This window comes from Aspergillus fischeri, genomic scaffold (assembly GCF_000149645.3).
Source record: "Aspergillus fischeri NRRL 181 1099437636252 genomic scaffold, whole genome shotgun sequence".
NCBI classification, from domain to species: Eukaryota; Fungi; Ascomycota; class Eurotiomycetes; order Eurotiales; family Aspergillaceae; genus Aspergillus; species Aspergillus fischeri.
This window is the reverse complement of record NW_001509768.1, coordinates 285,099-306,061: the sequence shown is the minus strand read 5'-3', so window position 1 is coordinate 306,061 and position 20,963 is coordinate 285,099. Positions and strand designations below refer to the sequence as shown.

At 52.4% G+C, this 20,963-nt stretch overlaps 8 protein-coding genes across 8 annotated transcripts, besides 1 other annotated feature; 6 read left to right on the top strand and 2 right to left on the bottom strand.

The window, feature by feature from the left end:
* Positions 1 to 1,178: 1,178 nt before the first annotated feature.
* Positions 1,179 to 3,356, top strand: NFIA_062690 (putative copper amine oxidase; the record flags this gene model as incomplete). The annotated part of the gene is made up of 4 exons (XM_001263004.1): positions 1,179 to 1,510; positions 1,567 to 2,143; positions 2,197 to 3,167; positions 3,221 to 3,356. 4 exons carry the CDS (start codon positions 1,179 to 1,181, stop codon positions 3,354 to 3,356), a joined length of 2,016 nt encoding a protein of 671 aa, XP_001263005.1.
* A 390-nt stretch (positions 3,357 to 3,746) lies between these two features.
* On the top strand, positions 3,747 to 6,171 carry NFIA_062680 (transcription factor domain-containing protein; the record flags this gene model as incomplete). Its single annotated transcript, XM_001263003.1, has 4 exons — positions 3,747 to 3,832; positions 3,889 to 4,041; positions 4,089 to 4,785; positions 4,843 to 6,171. 4 exons carry the CDS (start codon positions 3,747 to 3,749, stop codon positions 6,169 to 6,171), a joined length of 2,265 nt encoding a protein of 754 aa, XP_001263004.1.
* Positions 6,172 to 6,277: 106 nt separating this feature from the next.
* NFIA_062670 (putative cytochrome P450 monooxygenase) lies at positions 6,278 to 7,889 on the bottom strand (the record flags this gene model as incomplete). Its single annotated transcript, XM_001263002.1, has 5 exons — positions 6,278 to 6,637; positions 6,733 to 7,000; positions 7,051 to 7,155; positions 7,211 to 7,379; positions 7,442 to 7,889. 5 exons carry the CDS (start codon positions 7,887 to 7,889, stop codon positions 6,278 to 6,280), a joined length of 1,350 nt encoding a protein of 449 aa, XP_001263003.1.
* Positions 7,890 to 10,880: 2,991 nt separating this feature from the next.
* NFIA_062660 (arabinan endo-1,5-alpha-L-arabinosidase) lies at positions 10,881 to 12,113 on the top strand (the record flags this gene model as incomplete). The annotated part of the gene is made up of 4 exons (XM_001263001.1): positions 10,881 to 11,147; positions 11,300 to 11,776; positions 11,830 to 11,915; positions 11,978 to 12,113. The coding sequence occupies 4 exons, from the start codon at positions 10,881 to 10,883 to the stop codon at positions 12,111 to 12,113; spliced, it is 966 nt and encodes a 321-aa protein (XP_001263002.1).
* A 2,320-nt stretch (positions 12,114 to 14,433) lies between these two features.
* Positions 14,434 to 14,462: a microsatellite.
* Positions 14,463 to 14,498: 36 nt separating this feature from the next.
* Positions 14,499 to 15,602, top strand: NFIA_062650 (intradiol ring-cleavage dioxygenase; the record flags this gene model as incomplete). The annotated part of the gene is made up of 1 exon (XM_001263000.1): positions 14,499 to 15,602. The coding sequence occupies one exon, from the start codon at positions 14,499 to 14,501 to the stop codon at positions 15,600 to 15,602; it is 1,104 nt and encodes a 367-aa protein (XP_001263001.1).
* A 377-nt stretch (positions 15,603 to 15,979) lies between these two features.
* On the top strand, positions 15,980 to 17,359 carry NFIA_062640 (TDT family transporter; the record flags this gene model as incomplete). Its single annotated transcript, XM_001262999.1, has 4 exons — positions 15,980 to 16,068; positions 16,117 to 16,830; positions 16,876 to 17,161; positions 17,210 to 17,359. 4 exons carry the CDS (start codon positions 15,980 to 15,982, stop codon positions 17,357 to 17,359), a joined length of 1,239 nt encoding a protein of 412 aa, XP_001263000.1.
* Positions 17,360 to 17,704: 345 nt separating this feature from the next.
* Positions 17,705 to 20,143, top strand: NFIA_062630 (LipA and NB-ARC domain protein; the record flags this gene model as incomplete). The annotated part of the gene is made up of 4 exons (XM_001262998.1): positions 17,705 to 18,091; positions 18,137 to 18,199; positions 18,251 to 18,562; positions 18,608 to 20,143. The coding sequence occupies 4 exons, from the start codon at positions 17,705 to 17,707 to the stop codon at positions 20,141 to 20,143; spliced, it is 2,298 nt and encodes a 765-aa protein (XP_001262999.1).
* A 56-nt stretch (positions 20,144 to 20,199) lies between these two features.
* On the bottom strand, positions 20,200 to 20,543 carry NFIA_062620 (uncharacterized protein; the record flags this gene model as incomplete). Its single annotated transcript, XM_001262997.1, has 3 exons — positions 20,200 to 20,230; positions 20,275 to 20,389; positions 20,435 to 20,543. 3 exons carry the CDS (start codon positions 20,541 to 20,543, stop codon positions 20,200 to 20,202), a joined length of 255 nt encoding a protein of 84 aa, XP_001262998.1.
* Positions 20,544 to 20,963: the final 420 nt, after the last annotated feature.

The following is a 20,963-nucleotide window of genomic DNA, read 5'->3' as shown; positions in this document are numbered from 1 at the left end:
AACCATAGGGGACTGCTGTGGTGATTTAGTACGTACTAGGTTTGCAATCTACTTGAAGGCATTCTATTTATACAAGCTGCGGGTCATATCCAAACCCCATGTACTTTAGAATCCTATTTGAAAATGCTACTAGGATCAGCCTATTATTTGTCTTTATAAGACTTAATTAGTAGATTAAAGATATCAACAGTTAGAGGACCAATATGAATAAGCCATAAGTCACCGCTGTCCCGTCTAACCCCTCCATTATCCTCTTGACGTTCCAAACAATACTAATTCATTATAGGTTCTGTCAATAAATGCCATTTAATGAATATCATCAAGTCTAGACAGTTGCGCGGAAAGGCCTAGTTGGGATGATAGTGTCTATAGAAGTTTCTGAGCACCAGGAAGTCGCCCGTGCATGGATTATTTGAGTGGTTAACGTTAACACTTATTAAACCAATTATCATGCGCATAATGTCTCTTATATATCCATGTCTCTACCGAATTACTGAATCTTCTTGCATATCATGTGTGCAAAATTAGACCTCTAGATTTTCCTGATGGCTGGTAGTCATGTTCAGAGACTAAAATCTCGCAGGAAGCAAACCGTTTCGAGAGGCCCATGGGGGTAAAGGCAAGACTGAATAGCGATTCTAGCCTACTTCACGATATGTATTTTCTGGATGAAGCTAGTTTGGTGTCAGATGCAGAAATCTTTGGTAATTCCTTGACAATGTCCTTAGAAGTATCTGCTGTGTGCCTCGGATAGCCAGAGGACCACTCTTAATCTAGCCTTAATCACATGCTTGAGTTTGAAATTACCATCTGTCAGTAGACTTAATTGCATGGGTGATATCTCAACCGGCTTTAATCCATGTCTCTCTCAACTGTTATCACAGTGATAGGTGCAATGACCCCGATCGCGTGTCATATCCCAAAAAAGGTTAGGCGTTCTCCGAGCGGGGCGATCCACCCCCGGCATTCTCGACCAACCACAACATATGGCACGGAAAGCTTCCGCCGTGAAATCTATTCCGACATTCCGAGGCTCCGATATCCTTTGGCCTCCCCCTCACATCTCAATCAGGCAAGAAATACGCCCAGGTGGTACAAAATGGCTTCAACTTCGCTGCTGCATTCTCAATGCTCCATCTTTCGATTAATGTGTTTTTCATTATTCAGCCCCTCCCGACATGACTCCTCACCCTCTAGCAATCCTCTCCGAAGCGGAGACTAACCTTGCGCGCGACGTCGTCATTGCAGAGCATCCCAACACGATCATTGATTTTCGTGAAATTTACCTGTTGGAACCTCCCAAGGACCAGCTGCGCGAGTTCTTAGCTCTTGAACACGCTGGTCGTCTGAGCCCAACCACGCCTCGACCTCCTCGTCTCGCTACTTGCCAATACGATGTGATTGGAGCCGACCGCATCCCCTCCTTCCATGAATCCGTTGTCGACGTGGTCGCGCGCAAGCGTGTCAAGCACCACATTGTCGGAAAGCAGCATCATGCTTCGATTACTATGTCCGTTGAAATACATGTCTCACAAAGGCGAATACCTGCTAATGTCGATATTACAGGAACGAATTCGAGAACCTCGTTGAGCGATGTTTTACCTCACCCTTATTCAAGAAAGCCCTGGAAGATTTTGACCTGCCGCCGGGATTTGAGGTCACAATCGAGCCATGGCCCTATGGTGGCTTGGACAACACCGATGAGAATCGGCGGTACTTCCAGGGTCTTTGTTTTGCCACCGACAAGAGCAAGAATAACCCGGATGCGAACTTCTACTCCTACCCTCTGCCATTGATCCCTGTCATGGACGCTCATACCCAAGAGATCATTCGAGTGGATCGTCCAGCCACCGGCGGCAAGGGAGATGGTTTGACCGAGCAAACCTTCAAGCGCGACATTATCGGACACTGCAAGGCCTCCGACTACGTCCCGGAGCTTCTGCCAGACGGCACTCGGCGGGATTTGAAGCCCCTGAATGTCGTACAGCCTGAGGGCCCTTCTTTTCGCATCACAAACGAGTCCTTGGTCGAGTGGCAGAAGTGGAGTTTCCGTGTTGGTTTTAATCCTCGTGAGGGTGCGACTATTCACGATATCTGGTACGATGGCCGTAGCGTGATGCACCGACTGTCTATCAGCGAGATGGTAGCGTTATTTTCAGAGGAATTACTTGGACAATTTGACTGACCAGGATCTAGACTGTTCCCTATGCAGACCCTCGTCCTCCCTTCCACCGCAAACAGGCTTTCGACTTTGGCGACGGCGGCGGTGGTAACATGGCTAACAACCTTTCTATTGGCTGTGACTGCCTGGGGGTCATCAAATACTTCGATGCCATCGTTACGGGACCCGACGGTAGTGCGAAGAAATTGCCCAATGCCATCTGCCTGCACGAGCAGGACAACGGCATCGGTTGGAAGCACTCCAACTGGAGGACAGGCCGTGCTGTGGTCACCCGCAACCGCGAACTAGTGGTGCAATTCATCATTACGCTGGCAAACTACGAGTACATATTCGCCTATAAGTTCGATCAGTCTGGCGGCATGACAGTCGAGTCTCGCGCGACAGGGATTCTGAACGTCGTCAACATCGATCCGGGCAAGGTCAGCGATTACGGTAACGTAGTTAGCGGAGGTGTCTTGGCCCAGAACCATCAGCACATCTTCTGTGTCCGTATGGACCCCGCAATTGACGGACCAAATAATTCCGTCGTGGTCGAGGAGTCTCATCCAGTCCCCATGAACGATGTCACCAACCCAAGGGGAAACTTCTACAAGGTCACTCAACAGACGCTTGAGCGGGCGTGCTACCTCGACGCGGCTCCGCAACTGAACCGTACCATCAAAATGATCAATCCCCATAAGAAGAACCCCATCAGCGGTCACCCTGTAGGTTACAAGTTCATCCCGCTGGCTACCCAGCTGTTACTGGCGGATCCCAACTCCGTCCAAGCCAAGCGCGCTCAGTTTGCACAGCACCACGTGTGGGTGACAAAGCATCGCGACGGTGAGCTATATGCGGGAGGTCGATACACACTTCAGAGCCAGCAGGAGGTGGACGGTGTGGCTGACGCTGTCAAACGGGGCGAATCCGTGGTGGATACTGATGTGGTGGTCTGGAGTACCTTTGGTATCACGCACAATCCTCGTGTAGAGGATTGGCCAGTCATGTGAGTAATGTTTCTCCCCTTTCAACCAGTGACTCGGTGCTAACATCCAATAGGCCTGTCGAGATATTCCAACTGATGATTAAGCCGGCGGATTTCTTCACGGCCAATCCCTCTCTGGATGTGCCCTCGAGCAGGAATGCGGCGTCGAGAGTCGTACAAAAGGAATGCTGCCGTGACGCTCAGCTGTGATTGAGACTGTTGGATGAGCATTACGATTCACGAACATTTATAAGACTGTATAGTTGATCATGGAGTCATGGACAGATCCTCTGGTGGACACCCTGTGGTGGCTCTCTGTATATAAAATTTTCTTAATCGAGGGGTCAGACTGATCAGTTCAATTGATAAGATGAAGGTTGATGCCTCAGGCTCATAGTGAATCCGCATCAATTCCGCTATCCGCCCGAGACGCGGAATTATGTTTCTTCCACTCACCCACCGATGATGCCTCCACCTGATATTATTTCAACCATGCTGCAAGTGTCAGCCCATTTTAATTTCATCGGCATCGATTCCTAGTGTTCCGATGCGGTATAGATCTTAGAATCAGACCAGTTACAGCGGCTAAGGCGCCAGATCATGGGCTCGGAATCCCCTAAGCGCAGTGCCGACATTCCGGGTCAGCCTCGGAGCAAGAAACGAGCCAAGTACACGCAGGTAGCATGGTGCGTCCCGCCATCTTAAGTTCATTGTGATATTTCATCTGATAATGATTGCACAGCAACGAGTGCAAGCGGCGGAAACTGAAATGTAGCGGAGAGCCGGTCTGTTCGCGTTGCGCCCGCGACAATGTTCAATGCGTCTATGTCCCCAACGCACATGCAATCAGCAATAGAACACCTTCGTCACCAGAGGTGCAGGCCGATGATGAAAGGTTCGCTGCATCAGCTTCGTTGAGTGATACAAGCTGACGATGATCAGGGTCTCGACCCGACTGAGTACCGTTGACCGTCAGATTGAGGTGCTGCAGCGCGAGATGCGAGCCATGTCCGCTCGCTTGCGACAAGTTGAATCAGCCTCCCCCTCAACAACGAACAATACTTACACCTCTATCTCAACCGTGTCCTCCTCGTCAACGACTGCAGGTCTCCACCGCATCATGAACCGTCCGCAGTCACCGTCCTACGTCGGTCCCACGAGTGCAGAGTTTGGCCTGACTGCGCGCCAACGGCAGCCGGAGGACTTCGACAGCGGTGACGACCTCGTCTCGACGGCGGTGCAGAGTCCGGCCCCCGCGCTTGGAGACGACATCTCTTCTGACGATCCGCTGGGGTGTCTAGGTTCTGCTGAGGCGCTCCGTCTCGTCGACGTGTACGAGAACACGGTTGGGGTGATGTACCCTTGCGTCGATCTGGAAAGCGTGCGTGCGTATATTGCCGAGTACTTCCGGGATAAGGACGGGGTGGAACCGAGTTCACCGACTGCGCTGGACCAGGAGTGGTTCTTCGCGAGGGATATCGAGGTGCTGAAGATTCTACTGGCGACGGCTTTGTTAGCCGAGTCGCATGGCCGCAGTGAGAGGGCGGCGTTGCTGGCGGATAGCGTGGAGGATCGGTTCGCGACACGGCTCAAAGTCCCGGAGGTGGACATGAAGGAGTTGCTCATTTTGACTTTGCTGGTATTTCCGTCATTTTTGCGTGACGTATCTTTCTTCGAGTGGCTGCTGATGAGATAGTCCATCTTTCATTCCTATCGCGACGACGAAGTTATATCCTGGCGGCTTATCGGCATGGCGGTGCGAGGAGCAATGCAGCTCGGCCTACACTGCCAGGAGACCTGGCAAAAGACCGGTGGCGTGTTCCCCGGTGAGCTGCAATGTGAATATGCCAGCCGGCTGTTCTGGTGCATCTACGTGCTCGACCGCAAATGGTCCTTCGGCACGGGCCTGCCTTTCGCCATCCAGGATTCAGACATGGACACCAATCTACCCGAACCCGGCACAAGCACACCCTACCTCACCTGCATGATCAACTACGCGCGTCTAAGCACCAAGATCTGGGGCCTAGTGGTGGGCTGGCGCAACAGGCCCCGAGCCGCAACAGCAGACTACTGCTCCTACCTCGACTTCCAGGTCCAGCAATGGATCCAGTCTATTCCTCCAGAGCTACGCTTCAACCCGACCAAGTCACCAACCCTGCCTGAGCGTGCCGGCCGCCCAGCAACAGTTACGACTACTCCACAACCCCAATCCCAATACCACACGCAAACCGACAGCATGATGATGCTCCAAGTCCTCCTCGCCCTTCAGGCAAACCAACTCCGCATCCTCGTTTACCGCCAGAACCTCCTCTCCAGCGAGAGCATCGAATCCGACGTGTCCGGCGCCTCGACCGCCGTCGAAACAGCCAAAAGCACAGTGCACATGCTCGATTTCTTCTCCCGCGTGTCGCCGCTCTACTTCCAACGCCCGGAACCCTTCAATTACTTCCTCATCTCGGCATTGGCGGCACTGTTCCTGGCAGTCCTGCATGCCCCCGCGCGGTTCAGCCAAGTCTGTCGGCCCGAGTTCTACGCCGCCGTTGACATGGTGCGGCGGTCGTCGACGCGCGCACGCACCTCCCGCCGCTTACAGAAGATCATAAAGAGCTTGAAGATGATCTGGATGAATCTCGGGGCGCAGAGACCCAAGGAGCCAGTGCAGAAGAACGGAGCGAATCGTCGCACTCCACTTGGGCTGGATGCTACGGGGACCTCGCTGTCGACGGGGAGTCATGCCGAGTCGCCATATACTCAGAGGCCCATGTCGGGTGTCACCACGCCGCAGCACCCGAGGTCTGCGTACGTGCGCGCCATGACGTCTCCGACGACGGTTCTTGCGGACGAGACAAGCTGTGACGACCTGACCAGTTTCTTTGAAATGGCGGGTGGGTTTTATTTCGATTCGAGGATGGGGAATGGGGGAACAAGTGATGGGGGACTGGTACCTGATGCCGCGACGGAGGGGTTTGATGCCTTTCAAGCGGAGGATGAGGCGTTGACGAGGGTAATGGCTGGATTATTATAGGCTTACTGCAAGGTATGAGCAGTCTCATGCCATCATATGCTTTCATACTTCAAGCCTAGACGGCAATGAATCTATGTGCTATTGCTGTGATACAAATATACCGGACTCAGGCTTCCACGGCTTCCGCGGCTTCCACTGCTTCCACTGGCGGTTCCAGAAGCGTCATCCGCACCATCACCTCGACCGAGCTCCACAAAAGACCAGACGGCACATCTCGGTCCCACTCAAAATGGGGATTGACAAAATGCATATCGAACAGGAACATGAATTTGGCGAGCGTGAGCCGAAGCTTCTGCAGCGCGATCTGCCGGCCCGGGCACGAGCGGGGCCCCGCGGAAAACGGCCGGAATGCGCGCATTTCGTCTGGGTTTTTCGGGTCCAACCAGCGTTCGGGCTTGAAGATGTCCGGGTCGTGCCAATACCTCGGGTGGCGCTGAAGAGTGTACAGGTCCGCCGAGACTAAGCACTACACGTCGAGTCCTGTCAGTTGCGGGGTTCGAGGTAAAAAGGCACGACAAGAGGAAGAAGAAACATGAAAGGAGAGGAATGCATGCTACGTACTCCAGGAGGAACGTAGACCCCGTCTACAACCGCGCCTGTCGAAACACGGCTCGTGAATTGCCCGTTCAGTCCAGGCCAGAGTCGCAGTCCCTCGTTTATGCAGGCAGTAAGGTACGGAAGCCCTACGAGTTGGCTGTCGGTGATGGGCTTGCTGGCGGAGAAGTTTGACCGGATCTCCTGTTGTAGAGTGCGGTAGCGCACAGGATCTCGCATGAGAGCGCATAGGATTGCTCGGGTGGAGGACTCGGATGTTTCGAAAGCGGCATAACTGAGAACCTTTAGCACTTTGCTTCCATGACTGAAGCGGTCGCGGCTCACATCAGACCAGTCACGTTGCTAGACATCTGCTTGGTCAAGTACGGGTACTTCTCGTTCTTGTATGGTATTGCTTGGGAAACGAACGTGCTCTTGCCTTCAGCTCGCCTGTGTCCATCTGTCAGTCATGGGGTATCACCATGGGCCCGGCCTTCAGACATACTGCTTCAGTGCAACATCAAATAGGTGCGCTGGGTCAAGGTATTTTGGTATCCAGAAAGGACCAAAGCTATCGACGAGCACCTTGAGTCCGCGCCGGCTCAGAAGGAACGAACCCAGCGCGAAGGCAACCCCGATCAGGTTTTGGTGAGCTTTCTGGCTGGTCCAGTTGTCTATCCACGACGCATCTGGTTAGCATTCAGTGGTGAGACGAGTAGTCTTTAAATGGTGATACCTTTCAGCCTGTCTGGAACGGAATATCCCAGTCCCAAGTCGCCTATGAGGTCCCATTCCAACTTCTCCAGAAGACCAGTGAGATTAACGCATATGGGCACGCCAGGTTTGATGTTCAACCCGGCCACAAGCTCGTTGAATCGTCTCTCGTGGTGGGCCTCCATACCGCCCGCGACTGCGAGACGGATGGCTGGTTGAAACACTCTCCGCAACTCTTTCTGCTCTGCCGGGCTGTGATGGCTGACGAAGGTAACCCCCGGTGGACAGAGACCCTCCACAGCCGACTGGAAAGATCCATATGTGATGAAGGAAGTACTGTTTGTGTTGTAGATGGTGTCGTGGGCACTGAGGGAGCAGAAGGAAAGTTCACTTGGTCCGAGGCGTACGACATCGCCTTTATCCCCGGTTAGTTTATCCGAGCGATCGAAAGAGTTAGAAGAAAAGGGCATCGAGGGCTTACCATGCTTCTGGTGCTGCTCCCGTATGCCTTGATTGAGTTTGTTCGACCAAAGAACACGAATTAACCATGACTATATTTGTTAATTCTGACCTTGACAACGCTGCATAGGACCTGACTCACTGGGCATAGTTTGGCGAATCCAGGCCCGGGAACTTCAGCCAAAGCATCGGAATATACGTAGTACACGGCATAGGCAACGCAAAGACCCGATGCCTACAGCGAGACGACTCGTTAGTACAAAAACATCCATGAATGTGAGGAGGAAGAGAATCTTACCACAATCACAGCCTCCATAATGCCAGAGAACTGGAATCCAGTTATTACGGAAATTGGTCAGAAAGCACAAATTGCTTTCCTATCTCCATCCACTGGGCGATTCTGGCAATCGGTGCAGACCCTTTTTTTTTATCTCTCCATATCTATCGGAAGTAGGAAGGAGGAAGGGATGTGGCCAAGGGGGTGCGCACGCGGCCGACCAGAGTATACATGCACGGGCAAAGTTGATTCATTGGATCTCATCCACACCACATAGCAGGATTGTATCATGTAACGTTGGACCTGCGCTGAAAGATTTCTAAAACGAGAGCGAGTACGCATTGGCATACCACGTTGGAGCAAGGGATGGGGAAGCTTATGCGTTTGGGTGATTGTGATGAGCATGGAATGCACGGGATATTTGCTGGAGAAACGGCTTCATCCTGCTGCAATCTGGGAAGCTCGACGGGGGGTGGCTCGGAGGGCTTCGTGTGTTCAAAAGGCCCCGCGCAAGGTCAACCTGCCTGATCGATGCCTCCGTTGCAAAGCTGCATTTCTACTGGAATAAAGTTGGTAAAAGACGGGCTGGGAAGAATCCTAGGACTGCAAGGGGTACCTTATGATCATCGCGGAGGCGAAATTGTACCTGCGTTTCATCGTAGGGATGGGAGAAGGAGATGAGATGGCGCATCAAGGGATAAACCAAGCTGGGAGATCAATCTGCATTGTTATTACTCGGCATCGTGTGTTCAAACTCTCGTGAGATAGGTCCAGACATTGAACCGACAAGAGAGCTAGTCATTTGCTGTAGCATTTCCGAAATATTTTCTGGGCACGACTCGTGCACGCCTGCTGCCCTGGAGTGGCTAGCTGGTACCGGAAAGCAGTAAACTGAATAGTGGAGGATTCTTGAGGATCAACTGAGAAGTGTTCTCGCAACTTGCAAGATCTTCTTTCATCATTCGCATTGCGGTATTTGTTGGTTTGTTGCCTGACCATCAAACCCAATCGAGAGGTCTGTGAGCCCATGTCTCATTTCTATTTCCGAGCCCTGTCAGACATCCACATTCCTTCAATGGAGTGTAGAATTGCGCACAAGCTTGGGATCTTGCACGGGTCAAAGCATAAATCTTGGCGATGAAGGCAACTTCTCGAGAGGGAGGTTTAGAATTAGATTCCAAGTACTTGTCTCGCGATCCGAACGTATGACCGAACCGGACAGCATTGAGCTCAACAACATGATGATTTCGAAGGCCATGACGAGTGAAAAGAGCACAGAGAACGAGCTAATTCCCTGCGACAACAGACATCAAGAAAGGCACCACAGGGATATGTCGGATAACGTCGTCTTCAAAAACGTCGGTGTAGCGGTGGCCGACAACGCAGGCAAGACGTATCTCAAAAAGACAAGGAGTTTCCGCACAGGCTGCTGCTTTCGAATCAACCGCGCCGAGAGGACCCGCCACTTTGCATGACTGGCCTCCGTGTACCCCAGGAGCATTCAAGTCTGTGAACTGTCAAACAAACAAGAATGAAACTGTGATTATATAGCAGCACCAGCGATTCTTTGCTCGCGACCTTATCTCGTCGAACATCCTTATCCTCTAAGTAGAAGGAATTTCCGAGGTGTGATTCGAGTGAAAAGAGTGCTACCAGAGTACCTTCCACACTTCTTTTCCGTACAATGCTGGTAAGGTTGTCTTCTTTTCAGCGTGGAGGCAGGCCAGACAAAACAGACTATTGGTGGGGCGAATACGCCAGCCAAGGCCCGCAGACCGGTGGATCTGTGTTCGGCAGACTGACACATTCCCCTGCCAACCTCTTACTAGCTGTTTGGCAGGCTATTGATGTTCACGGATAGCGGATTGTGGAAGTGGGTTCATTGATCGCATGTACTCCAAATGCAGTAGCCGAGTCCGTTGGCGAACTACCATCTTGTGCCCATCCAGCATACCTGGTGATAGCATCATATATCCGGTTGAAGTACCGGCAGTCCGGCACTCGCATTGGTGGATATCTGCTCCGTACTGCAGCTGGTGCTGAAACAACCGAAACAGCAACTCCTCCTGTGGCTGGTGGACACACCAACTATGACCATGACATTTCGTACTTAACTATTAAAAACGCTTCGGTTACTCGGTAGATCACGAGCCAAGTACATTTTTCGACATGATGCATTGTGAGGGACTTCTGATGAGAGAGCAGGATGAAGGATCACATACTCGCCCCGCATTTTCTCCGCGACCCCGGAAATTTGTGTTCTGCAAAGTGCCGAGTGCAGCATGGAGACGTCGGCTGATTTGCAGGGATTATCGTGCTAGAAAGACACGACCAAGTGATGCATACAGATTCAATTAATCGGATCATTTGTGCTGGCGGCGTAGGATGGAGATTATCCAGGACAATGTCCGACCTTTCTCCTACCCAGCGACTTCTGACACGGAGCAGGGGAAAGGTGAAACTCAGCACCAGCAATAGTGTAAGCCCCGACTACCCACCCATCTTGACGACTGTGACGGGGCTAAAGAACCTAATGTGAATAGATCCTCCCACCGGAGCAGAAAACGGGCAAATGTTTTGCACAAATAGTTCATTTGTGCTCTGTGAACCGTCGGCCGTACCAGCGGTTGAATGAATTGCACGCATATATATAGGAAGACTGTTTCCTCTTACCATGCCTCTTTTCCCACCATTATTGAAATTGACTTGAGATCGTTCAGTAGCCATGTCTGCCTCAGCTTTCGTGGCTGTAGCGTCCTGCCTGGCAGCCTTAGTCCATGGCTATGCCAACCCGGGGTCGTGTTCGGGAGCTTGTAACGTTCATGATCCTGCCCTGATTCGAAGACAGTCCGACGGAAAGTACTTTCGATTCTCTACTGGCAATAAGATCTCCTATGCGTCATCCTCTTCCATTCAAGGTCCATGGACTGTGCTAGGCTCCGTATTGCCGAGTGGATCGTCGATCAACCTGGATGGAAAGGATGATCTTTGGGTTAGTAATTCTCAGTTGACTCCATCTGTTTTGTTTTCGCTCAGTCGAAATTCTCCGTCTGACGACTCCTGTTTTTCCTGCCTATAATGCAAGCCTACCCGACAGCTTGCTGCATCATCCATCTGGGTTGAAATCTGACTTGAACTGCGTAGGCACCTGATGTCTCCCTTGTCAACGGCGTCTATCATGTGTATTATTCAGTCTCAACCTTTGGGTCCCAATCCTCCGCCATCGGTCTCGCAACATCCTCAACCATGGACTTGAACTCATGGACCGACCATGGCTCGACAGGTATCCAGTCCAGCTCCTCAAAGCCATACAATGCGATTGATGCCAACCTCTTCAACGATGGAGGAACCTATTACATGAACTTTGGCTCCTTTTGGCATGACATCTATCAGGCACCGATGAACTCGGCCGCAACAGCCGCGGCGTCCTCGTCCTATAATATTGCCTATAACCCCTCTGGAACCCACGCCGTCGAAGGTGCATTCATGTATAAGTATGGCAGTTACTACTATCTCTTTTTCTCTGCCGGGATCTGCTGTGGCTATGACACGTCCAGGCCGGCATCCGGAGAAGAGTATAAGATCAAAGTCTGCCGGTCCACCTCAGCGACTGGTAATTTTGTAAGTAATCGCAGAAAGAGACCTCGAATGTTGTAAAGCTGATATTCTCTTAGGTTGACGCTAGCGGTGTCGCTTGCACGAATGGTGGCGGCACGGTTGTCCTCGAAAGTCACGGAACTGTATACGGACCTGGTGGACAGTATGTCTCTCATCCACATCGCTCCATCAGTAAAAAAGTTTTGAAGTGCTGATTCTTCACAGGGGTGTCTTCACGGACCCAAGCCTTGGCCCTATCCTTTACTACCACTATGTCGATACCACGATTGGCTATGCAGATGGCCAGAAGCTTTTTGGATGGAATAAGATTGATTTCTCTAGCGGATGGCCAGTTGTATGAGCAAGCCGATTCTTTTGTGGGCCAATCGCTCCTATCGCTTGAAGTGTAAATGGACAGGCTTCGTGGTTCAAACTTGAAGTATTCGAGAGTCATTTATCAAGAAACATTATCCCCTGTCATATATCAAATGGAGGAGTGCATGTACGGATGACCAAGTAATGTAGAAGTAATGCGGATGAAATCTGCCGCTCAGTGGAAAGAAATTGCTTCGAGCAGGTGCAGAGGGAAGAGGACGCGGTTGGACTGCCTGAGGCCGTCTGTATTCTGCCCTCTTCACGTCCAATTCATACTGCCAGAATCTACCAGTCTCAAGTACGGCCACTTTGAACATCGAAGAAATCCTCGTCCCAATCTCATGCACTTGAGGCTTGAGCAATACATCCAAAAGCAATTCTAGCCATGCCAGCCCATATTGTTATCCTGAAACGAAGTTTAGGGCCGTACTCCCGTGCCATCGCCACTCCTGGTGAGTACGATGGCGTGTACACACCATCCTTTCTGGCTGTTTACTGAGGTGCGCATATCCTCGTTTCCACCAATTATTTTCAAAGACATCTGCTTACTTGGGAATTGCGGTGCGTTAGATCGATGCTCGTAAGCTCAAATTTGGGACAAGAACGCAATTTTTGTATATCGACTATTCTTCTTCCAAGATGCCGATGGCCAGGACTTTTCCACCAATCTCGACTGGTCGTGATGCTGATGCTAATTCTCGACGTTCAGAATGAAGTACTCGAAGCGGATTCCGTCGTTTTATGTGAACTGTCACCCGCGAAGTTTAAGATCAGCAGGCTCCCTATCAACAGGGACTACATTTCGGACCCTGGTGCAAACTGGCAAGCGACGCTCCTAAAAGTTGTCATGATGGTCAATCCAGGAATGGAATTGAGGATGCAGAAATCTGTGTGTACACTCGGATTCACTGCACTTGTAGACCATTGTCCTTCCCACAGAAGCAAGCCGCGAGCTGAGCGAATCGTCTAACAGAATGGGTGAGTGTGAGAAGAGGACGACGGAATCTCCACATTCCCAGTCTGATCGAGACTTCGTGGTCAACAGTCCCACCAAGTAGATGCGTCGGCCTCTACAGGGATGTTACTGCTGCTCAGCTGAAGCGGAAGGTAGCCAGGAGTACCGTTTCATTCATGGAGTCTCCGGCGAATGAGAGGATTCTCATTTGACAAGCGTCTACGTTCGAAGATGAGGATTATCCACATCCTGTGATGGCTTAATATCGGCCAGAATGTTATTCGTCTCGATGACCGTGGAGACATGTAGCGGCGCAGTGTCCATGTCTAGACCTGAAAATGGCTCTGCATGTGGCTGGTTGCGAGACGAATGGATCAGGACACTAGATATTAACTCCAATTCCAATGAGCGGGGTATTACTCCGTACTCGCGGCGTGTTTGGGAATAGACCTGGAGTTATCCTCTTCTCGAAGCGGAAGTCTTCCGAAAACAGTCATGCAGAGTATGGAGATTTGCGAGTCGATTGAGAATGCATAGCGCGGCAGGAGAAGCACACTAGATGCTCAGCTGGGCTGTATTCGTATTCCTCATTACAGAGGTCTTTGGCTATTATTTGATGTGATTTCTCTTATACCCGCGATGAGTCTGCCGCACACATCTGCCATTTAAGCTGCACATATCTGTACTTTAACAAGATACTTCCAGCTCGCTTTACCTGTCACATTGCTCCGGCCATAGGGGCGGACTTGATGAGATGGCTGGAACCTTTGCTTGTTTGATAGGGCGCCGAGGTCATCGTCAGGCACGATTGATCAATCCTCAGAGTGATCGTAATGGCTAGAAGATGATTGGATCATTCGGCGAATGGATGTAGATCATTACGCCGACTGTCATGGCAGCAAAATCAGCTTGCTTATGACTGGCTGGACGTTGATTAAGCTACTCTATTTTCCACCAGTGCGCAGATCTTGCCGTTGTGGACATGCAGGCTAAATAAAGGTATTCGTCACCCACTGACGACTCTCTGCCTTGGCACAGCGGAGTATGTTGACCACGATATTTCTGCTGCTCCGGAGAATGAGCAGATCCAGGCGTTGGCTTTCCTCGGCGTTGGGAGAAGCAACGGGTGTGCATTAGATGGACCGAAGCTTGTCATTATTCGGACGGTGTTACTGCTAGAAGCCTAGCAGTTGACGCGTCCAGTCGGGGTTGCGATAGCGGCTACCAGGGAGACGATCTCTTGATGAGCTCGGTCTCAACTACATGGGAAGTGATTGAATAGCACCTCAATATGGCAGCTGTCGTCTATATAAAGGGTCCGCAGTCCGCTGGCTGTCCATGATTCTTCACTAGACAATCCTCCAGTAGACAATTCTCCAGATACTTTGCTACTGATATTATCACCGAAGCCTCAAGATGCAGCTCAAGCAAGTCCTTTCCCTTTATCTACTCGGAGCCTCCTTGGTGTCCGCTCATCCTGGCCACGAGGAGAAGCGGGCATCTAACGAGCTGCTGGCGTTCAAGGCCCACGTACGTCGTGGTCTTTCGCTGTGTGCGCGCTCTTTCGATGAGAGTGGTCTCAATGCGCGCGCCATTGCTCGCCGTGCGAAGCTCGCCAGCGAGTACCGGCGGCGTAAGTTAGCCGTGCGTGACACCGACGACGTGCTCAACACCTCTCACCTGTCTTCGGCCGACTACACGACCTCGACAGATGAGACGGAAATTTTCAGCAGCACCGGCACCTGCGTCCTCAACCCCGAGGGCGAGACGGGCCCCTTCTGGGTTAGTGGAGAGCTGATCCGCTCGGACATCATCGAGAACCAGGCCGGTGTCCCCGTTGTGCTGGATATTCAGTTCGTCGATGTCAGCACCTGCCAGGCCGTCGAGGGCCTGTACATTGACACCTGGAGTTGCAACGCAACCGGTGTGTACTCTGGCGTGAGCGGTAACGGCAACGGCAACAGCGCGGATACCTCCATCCTCAACGAGACCTTCCTGCGTGGTATCGCCAAGACGGATTCGGACGGGGTGGTATCTTTCAACACTCTCTTCCCCGGTCACTACTCGGGCAGAACGACTCATCACCACATCATCGCCCATCTGAATGCCACCTTGCTTTCCAACAACACCTTGACCGGCGGTACAGTTCCCCATATTGGCCAGCTCTTTTGGGACCAGTCCCTCATCGACGAAGTGGAAGCTACTTCGCCCTACAGCACCAACACTGTCGCGCAGACCACCAACGCCGAGGACCGCGTCTTCTCGGACGAGACGTCTGGTACCACCTCGGACCCGGTTTTCAACTACGTCCTCCTCGGGGACAGTGTAGAGGATGGATTGCTGGGTTGGGTCACTGTGGCTGTCGACCTAACAGCAACCTACACGCCTAACTACAGCTTTGTTTACACCTCCAGCGGCAGTGAGGCTGTGTCTGGTAGTTCGGGTAGCGGTGGTAGTGCTCCTGGCAGCAGCGGCAGCGCCCCTTCTGGTGGCATGGGTGGTGGACCTGGCGGATTCTGAGCGTCTTGGGTCGGATATCAGTCACTGCTCTCCCCAGCAGGTCGAATTGTTGTTTGTTAAGTTGGTGTCTTGACAATTAAGAGGATGTCACTCGTTTGGCGATAGTCTCCCTTCTCTGCAACTGAAATTATTTGTGCCTGTTTATGTACAGAACTTGAATGTAGTCACTTTTCAAATGCCCAAAGTATTTGATACTCAATGCTCAAAACCATCGAGCTTGACTCCTTGAGACATATGGAGTGTTTGCCATCATCGGCTATATCCGCGTCGGGGAAAGATTTCCTCTCGGCCGAGGTTAACCACATTCCAACTTCAGTCATGGACTCATGAAATATCATCCAACATCTTGAATATCGATAAGTAATCGAATCATCAAAATGGAACCTCGTCCTAAACCAACACCAAGTAAAAGCTTTCTCAAATATCACGCTGGCTGGCGTCGCGTAGTCAGCCACTTCAGCCCATCGTAAGTTTGATGGCACAAGCAACGCAACACGACACTGACACTCCACAGATGGTTCTCCACGACAATGGGCACCGGCATCGTCGCCATTCTGTTCTATATCATCCCATTTGGACATACATACCTGCACTATGTATCCATCGTCTTCTTCATTCTCAATATCGTTCTCTTTGCTGTAGTGCTCTCCATGTCCATCCTCCGGTACACGCTGTACCCCGAGATCTGGGCCGTGATGATCCAGGACCCCACGAACTCGCTTTTCCTCGCGACCTGTCCGATGGGTTTTGCGACGCTGATCGAGATGTGGGTGTTCGTCTGCGTGCCGGCCTGGGGGGACTGGACGAGGACGGTGGCGTGGGTGCTGTGGATTGTCGATGCGGTGGCGGCTGCGTCGGTGACAGTGTCATTGTCGTTCGTTCTGTATTTCCAGCCACTGATCATTTGCTGGCAAAAGGCTGACGATGATAGGATTTCGCAATCGTATATTACGTCGCTAGAACGCATCACTGCGCTGCAACTGCTCCCCATCGCGGCGACGATCGTCGCGGCAGGGACCGGGGCGGAGGTTGCTGAGATCTTGCCAAATCCGCAGCATACCATGGGTACCGTGCTTGTCTCTTATATCCTCTGGGGTATGGGAACGCCTCTCGCGATGACCATTTTGGTCATATACTACCAGCGTCTGGCGGTGCATAAGCTGCCGTCCCGGGAGACGATTGTCAGTTGTTTCTTGCCGCTGGGACCGCTGGGCTTTGGCGGATTCGGGTAAGTCCTTATTTCCTGTTGTATAATTTGATCTGACGACAATAGGATTTTGTATCTTGGGAAAGTTCTGCGCAAAGTCGTCGAGACTCACGAAGCGATCGACCCCATGGCGGGATCGGTCGCGTACACCATGGGACTCTTCATCTCGCTGCTTATGTGGAGTTTCGGGCTGATATGGCTTGTATTTGCCCTGGCGACTATCTATCATGCGTCCCCATTCCCTTTCAATATGGGCTGGTGGGGATTCACATTTCCGCTGGGCGTGTATGCGGCGAACACCCTCCTGCTGGGTCAGCAGCTGGATCTGATGTTTTTCAAGATCTTTGGGATGGTAAGCATATATCAACATTTAGCAAACTTTAAATACTAAATGAGATAGATACTCAGTGTGGCCGTCGTCCTCTTGTGGCTGGTCGTAGCCGCCCGAACAGTGCACGGCGCATGGCGTGGGAGTCTTTTCTACGCACCTTGTCTGCAGAATCTAAAGAGCAAGGAGGATCCAGCAGAAGCTTCAATTCGCCAGGCATGATATAAGCCCCTAGTGCATAGTTATCGTGATATAGATCTCGCCAATTTTACTCCGATTAGGAAATCCCGCTATCCTCTTTCGTCCCGCGGGATGCGCCAAGAAAGACACAGCCAATCCAACCCTGGTCAATCTGGGATATCACCAAAGTAGTGCTGACGAGGAAATTGGAAATTCCAGCCGACCCCGCGCCTCGTATCTGCGACTGAGATATCACATGGTGAGATGGATGATGGATCGCGTGCGGCTGAGGACGGGGCGTATTTCATTTTCTGCCCCTCCCAGAATCACCATCATGTCCCTTTCTCCAAAGCATTATGGTATGTCCCCTACGCCTATACAGTGGACATGATGTTAAGCTACAGTGAACAGGAAACCGAAAACGAATTCCCCTTCCTCGAGGAGGTATACACCCCTCCCTCACAATCCAAGATTGAGTACGGATCCTTCCTCATCTTGTGTGCACGAAAGAAGCTGACAAAAGGAGGTAGCTTTGTGTTTGTCCATGGCCTCAACCCTCGTGGCAGAAGTGACCACCCCTACGAAACATGGCGCCATCAGAACGGCACTTTCTGGCCAAGGGATTACCTGCCGCAGGATATCCCGCACGCGCGGGTGTTCGTGTATGGATACAACTCGAACGTGACGAATCCGCAGGCCATGTCGACGGCGAGTGTGAAGGATCATGCGAATACGCTGTTGAATTTGCTCAATATGGAGAGGAGTCCGCAGCTGGTACGTCTAGCTTTATTTGACGGGGTGCGGAGCTGATGGTAGTAGAATACGCGTCCGCCGAAGATTGTGTTCATCGGGCATAGTCTGGGGGGTTTGGTGATTAAGCAGGTAGGCTAACTGACGGAGCCTGGCGTGAGGAGAGTGAGATTAATGTGATAGGCCCTGCTCAATGCGCATGAAGATCCCAAGTATACGGCTATCCGGCTGGCAACCTGCGGACTGGTGTTCTTTGGGACTCCGCACCGTGGCGCGAAAGGTGTTGAAGTCGGTAAGATCGCTGCCAAGGTCGCCCGCTTCGTATCGAAAGGACATGCGAGTAATGAGCTGCTGGATTGTCTCGAATACAATTCGCTCTTCACGCGACAGATGTCCAGCCGTTTCAGTCACCAGCTGGAGGACTACCGGGTCGTGAGTTTCGTGGAGGGCAAGGAAGTATTGATTGGGGGCGCAGGGCCGGCGTCTGTCAGCCATGTAAGACTCCCTCTAGTGCTAATAACCAAGTACTAAAGAAGATAGTTGGTTGTGGACGAAGAGTCGGCGGTGCTGGGCCTCCCCGGCAATCGGGAAACCCGACTAAAACTCGACGCCGACCACTCGCAGATGTGCAAAATCGGGTCACGCGGCCCCATGTATAAACTTATCAAGGGCAACATCAAGCAGATCGTCGACCAAGTTCTCGTCGCCGAACAAGGATACATCCCGCAACAGTCGACGTCGCCCCATCCGGGCCCACCGCTACCTCCGCGCATGCATACCAACAGCAGCTCGCCTTACCCTAGTGCCACACCTCAGACGACCGGCCAACGCATCGTGGGAACATTGTACACGGCAGTCGACAGCGACCCACGTTCCGTCCAGGCGGCCGAACACAAGAACGCCGGACGCTGGGATCAAGCCCGGAACCTGGAGTATGCCATCTTCCAGGAACACCTGCGGACGCTGGGCCCTGATCACAACAGCACGATTGTGGTGGGCTACAATCTCGCCGAGATCGACCTCGAGGCCTCGTACCTCCCCAAAGCAACCGAATGGTGCAAGTGGGTATCCGACCAGGGTCAGCGGACGCTGGGCCCCCGGCACCCACTGACCCTGAGAGCCGAGAGCCTAATGGGCGAAATCCTCTGCGCACGAGGTCGCTACCAGGAATCTGAGTCGGTGTGCGCCAACGTCCTCGCACGCCAGCAGATGAGCATCGGCGATGACGACCTCGACACGCTGGAGACGCGCCGACGCCTCAGCATGGCGTATAGCAATCTCGGCCAGGAGCAGAACGCAATCAACATCGCCGAAAAACGCCACGAGGCGCTGCATCGCATTCTCGGCCCGCAGCACATCCGCGTGCTGGCCTCCGCGCTCGACACCGTCGAGGTGGTGATCACGTCGCGCACGCAGAGCGCCGAGAGGCTCCTCGAGATGCGCTTCAGCGGGGATATCGCCAACACGACGGCGCAAACGGGCAAGATCGCCCGCGAGGTGACCGACCTCCTCGGGCCGCGGCATCCGCTTTCGCTGCGCGCGGTGCGCCTGCAGGGGATCCTGCAGATGCTGCAGCAGGATTCCACTACTGCGTCGGAAACCCTGCGGCGGGCGCTGGCGATTGCCGAGGAAACGCTCGGACCCGACCACACGGAGTCGATGGCCCTGGTCGCCGCCATCGGGATCATGTACACGCTACACAGCGACGGGGGGAACTACATCACGTTCATGGTGCCGGGGAGCAACAACAACAAGCTGGAGATGGCGGGGCCGTGGCTAACGCGGTACCTCTCGTGGGCGGAGACGCACAAGGGCAAGGACAGCTCCGACGTGCAGTCCATGCTGGATATGCTGGCGCAGATGCACCTCGCACGGCAGCAGTATACCGAGGCGTCAAAGTACTACGAGCGGCTGGTGGAGTCGTACCAGGCGGCGGGGATGGCCGTTCCGTCGCTGGTGCAGACAAATCTGCAGACGTGTCGCACGCACACCATGCTGCTTGCGCAGTACTCGCCCCGGGGAACCGGGTCGGCTATTGAGGGGATACTGAATTCGTTTGTGAAGAAGCGTTTCTAGCCTCGCGATTGCTATACACAGGATATATCACATCAAATCATAACATAATCACTGGACTAATTAGAGAACTTCTCGGGAACCTTGTATCTGCTCCAATTAGCCATTGTACTCTATGACAGGAATGAACCTACCCAGTAGCCTTCTCAAACTGCTCCCGAGCGGCATCGGTGATCTTCTCATTCGTCGAGCGCATCTTGGCGGTGTCGATCTTGCCGCCTCCGAAGCGCTGTTCAAGAGCGTCGAGGCCTGTATCATTAGCATACGTCTTCAGCGGCGGAGGAGGGTATGTACCCCTATCGACGAAATCCTCCTGCTGGCGCTGTGGCTCTCCCTGGGTCTGGTTGGCGGATGTGGATTGGCTTCCGCCGAGCTTGGATGCGAGACCGGAGAGTTTGTCCATTTTCTTTTCAGATATAAATTTGGTATTCTTGGAGTGTTGAGATGAAGGATGAGAAGGTGGGATCAGGGGTAGAGGGGTTATATATGGTGGTTTATCAGACCCCGCAGTGATCCGCGCTATTGGATGCCTGACCCCGCCTGCATGAATCTGTCCGGTCTGATTGGATAAATCAGAAGACTGGGATAGATTGAGTTTAGATACGGGAAATTTGGTATAAGATCTGGGTCATTGATTGGTTAGTTAGACATGGAAACTTCAACCATGGTGTCATTACTCTACCAAACGGGAATAGCAAATCAATAAACACGCCTTAGTGACTACCCTAGAACTACCTAGGTAGTAATGATCCCTAGAATAGCATGTCTGTACTGGCGACCCTCTCTGAAACAACACATCAAGCACAAGACCCCTTATTGAGCT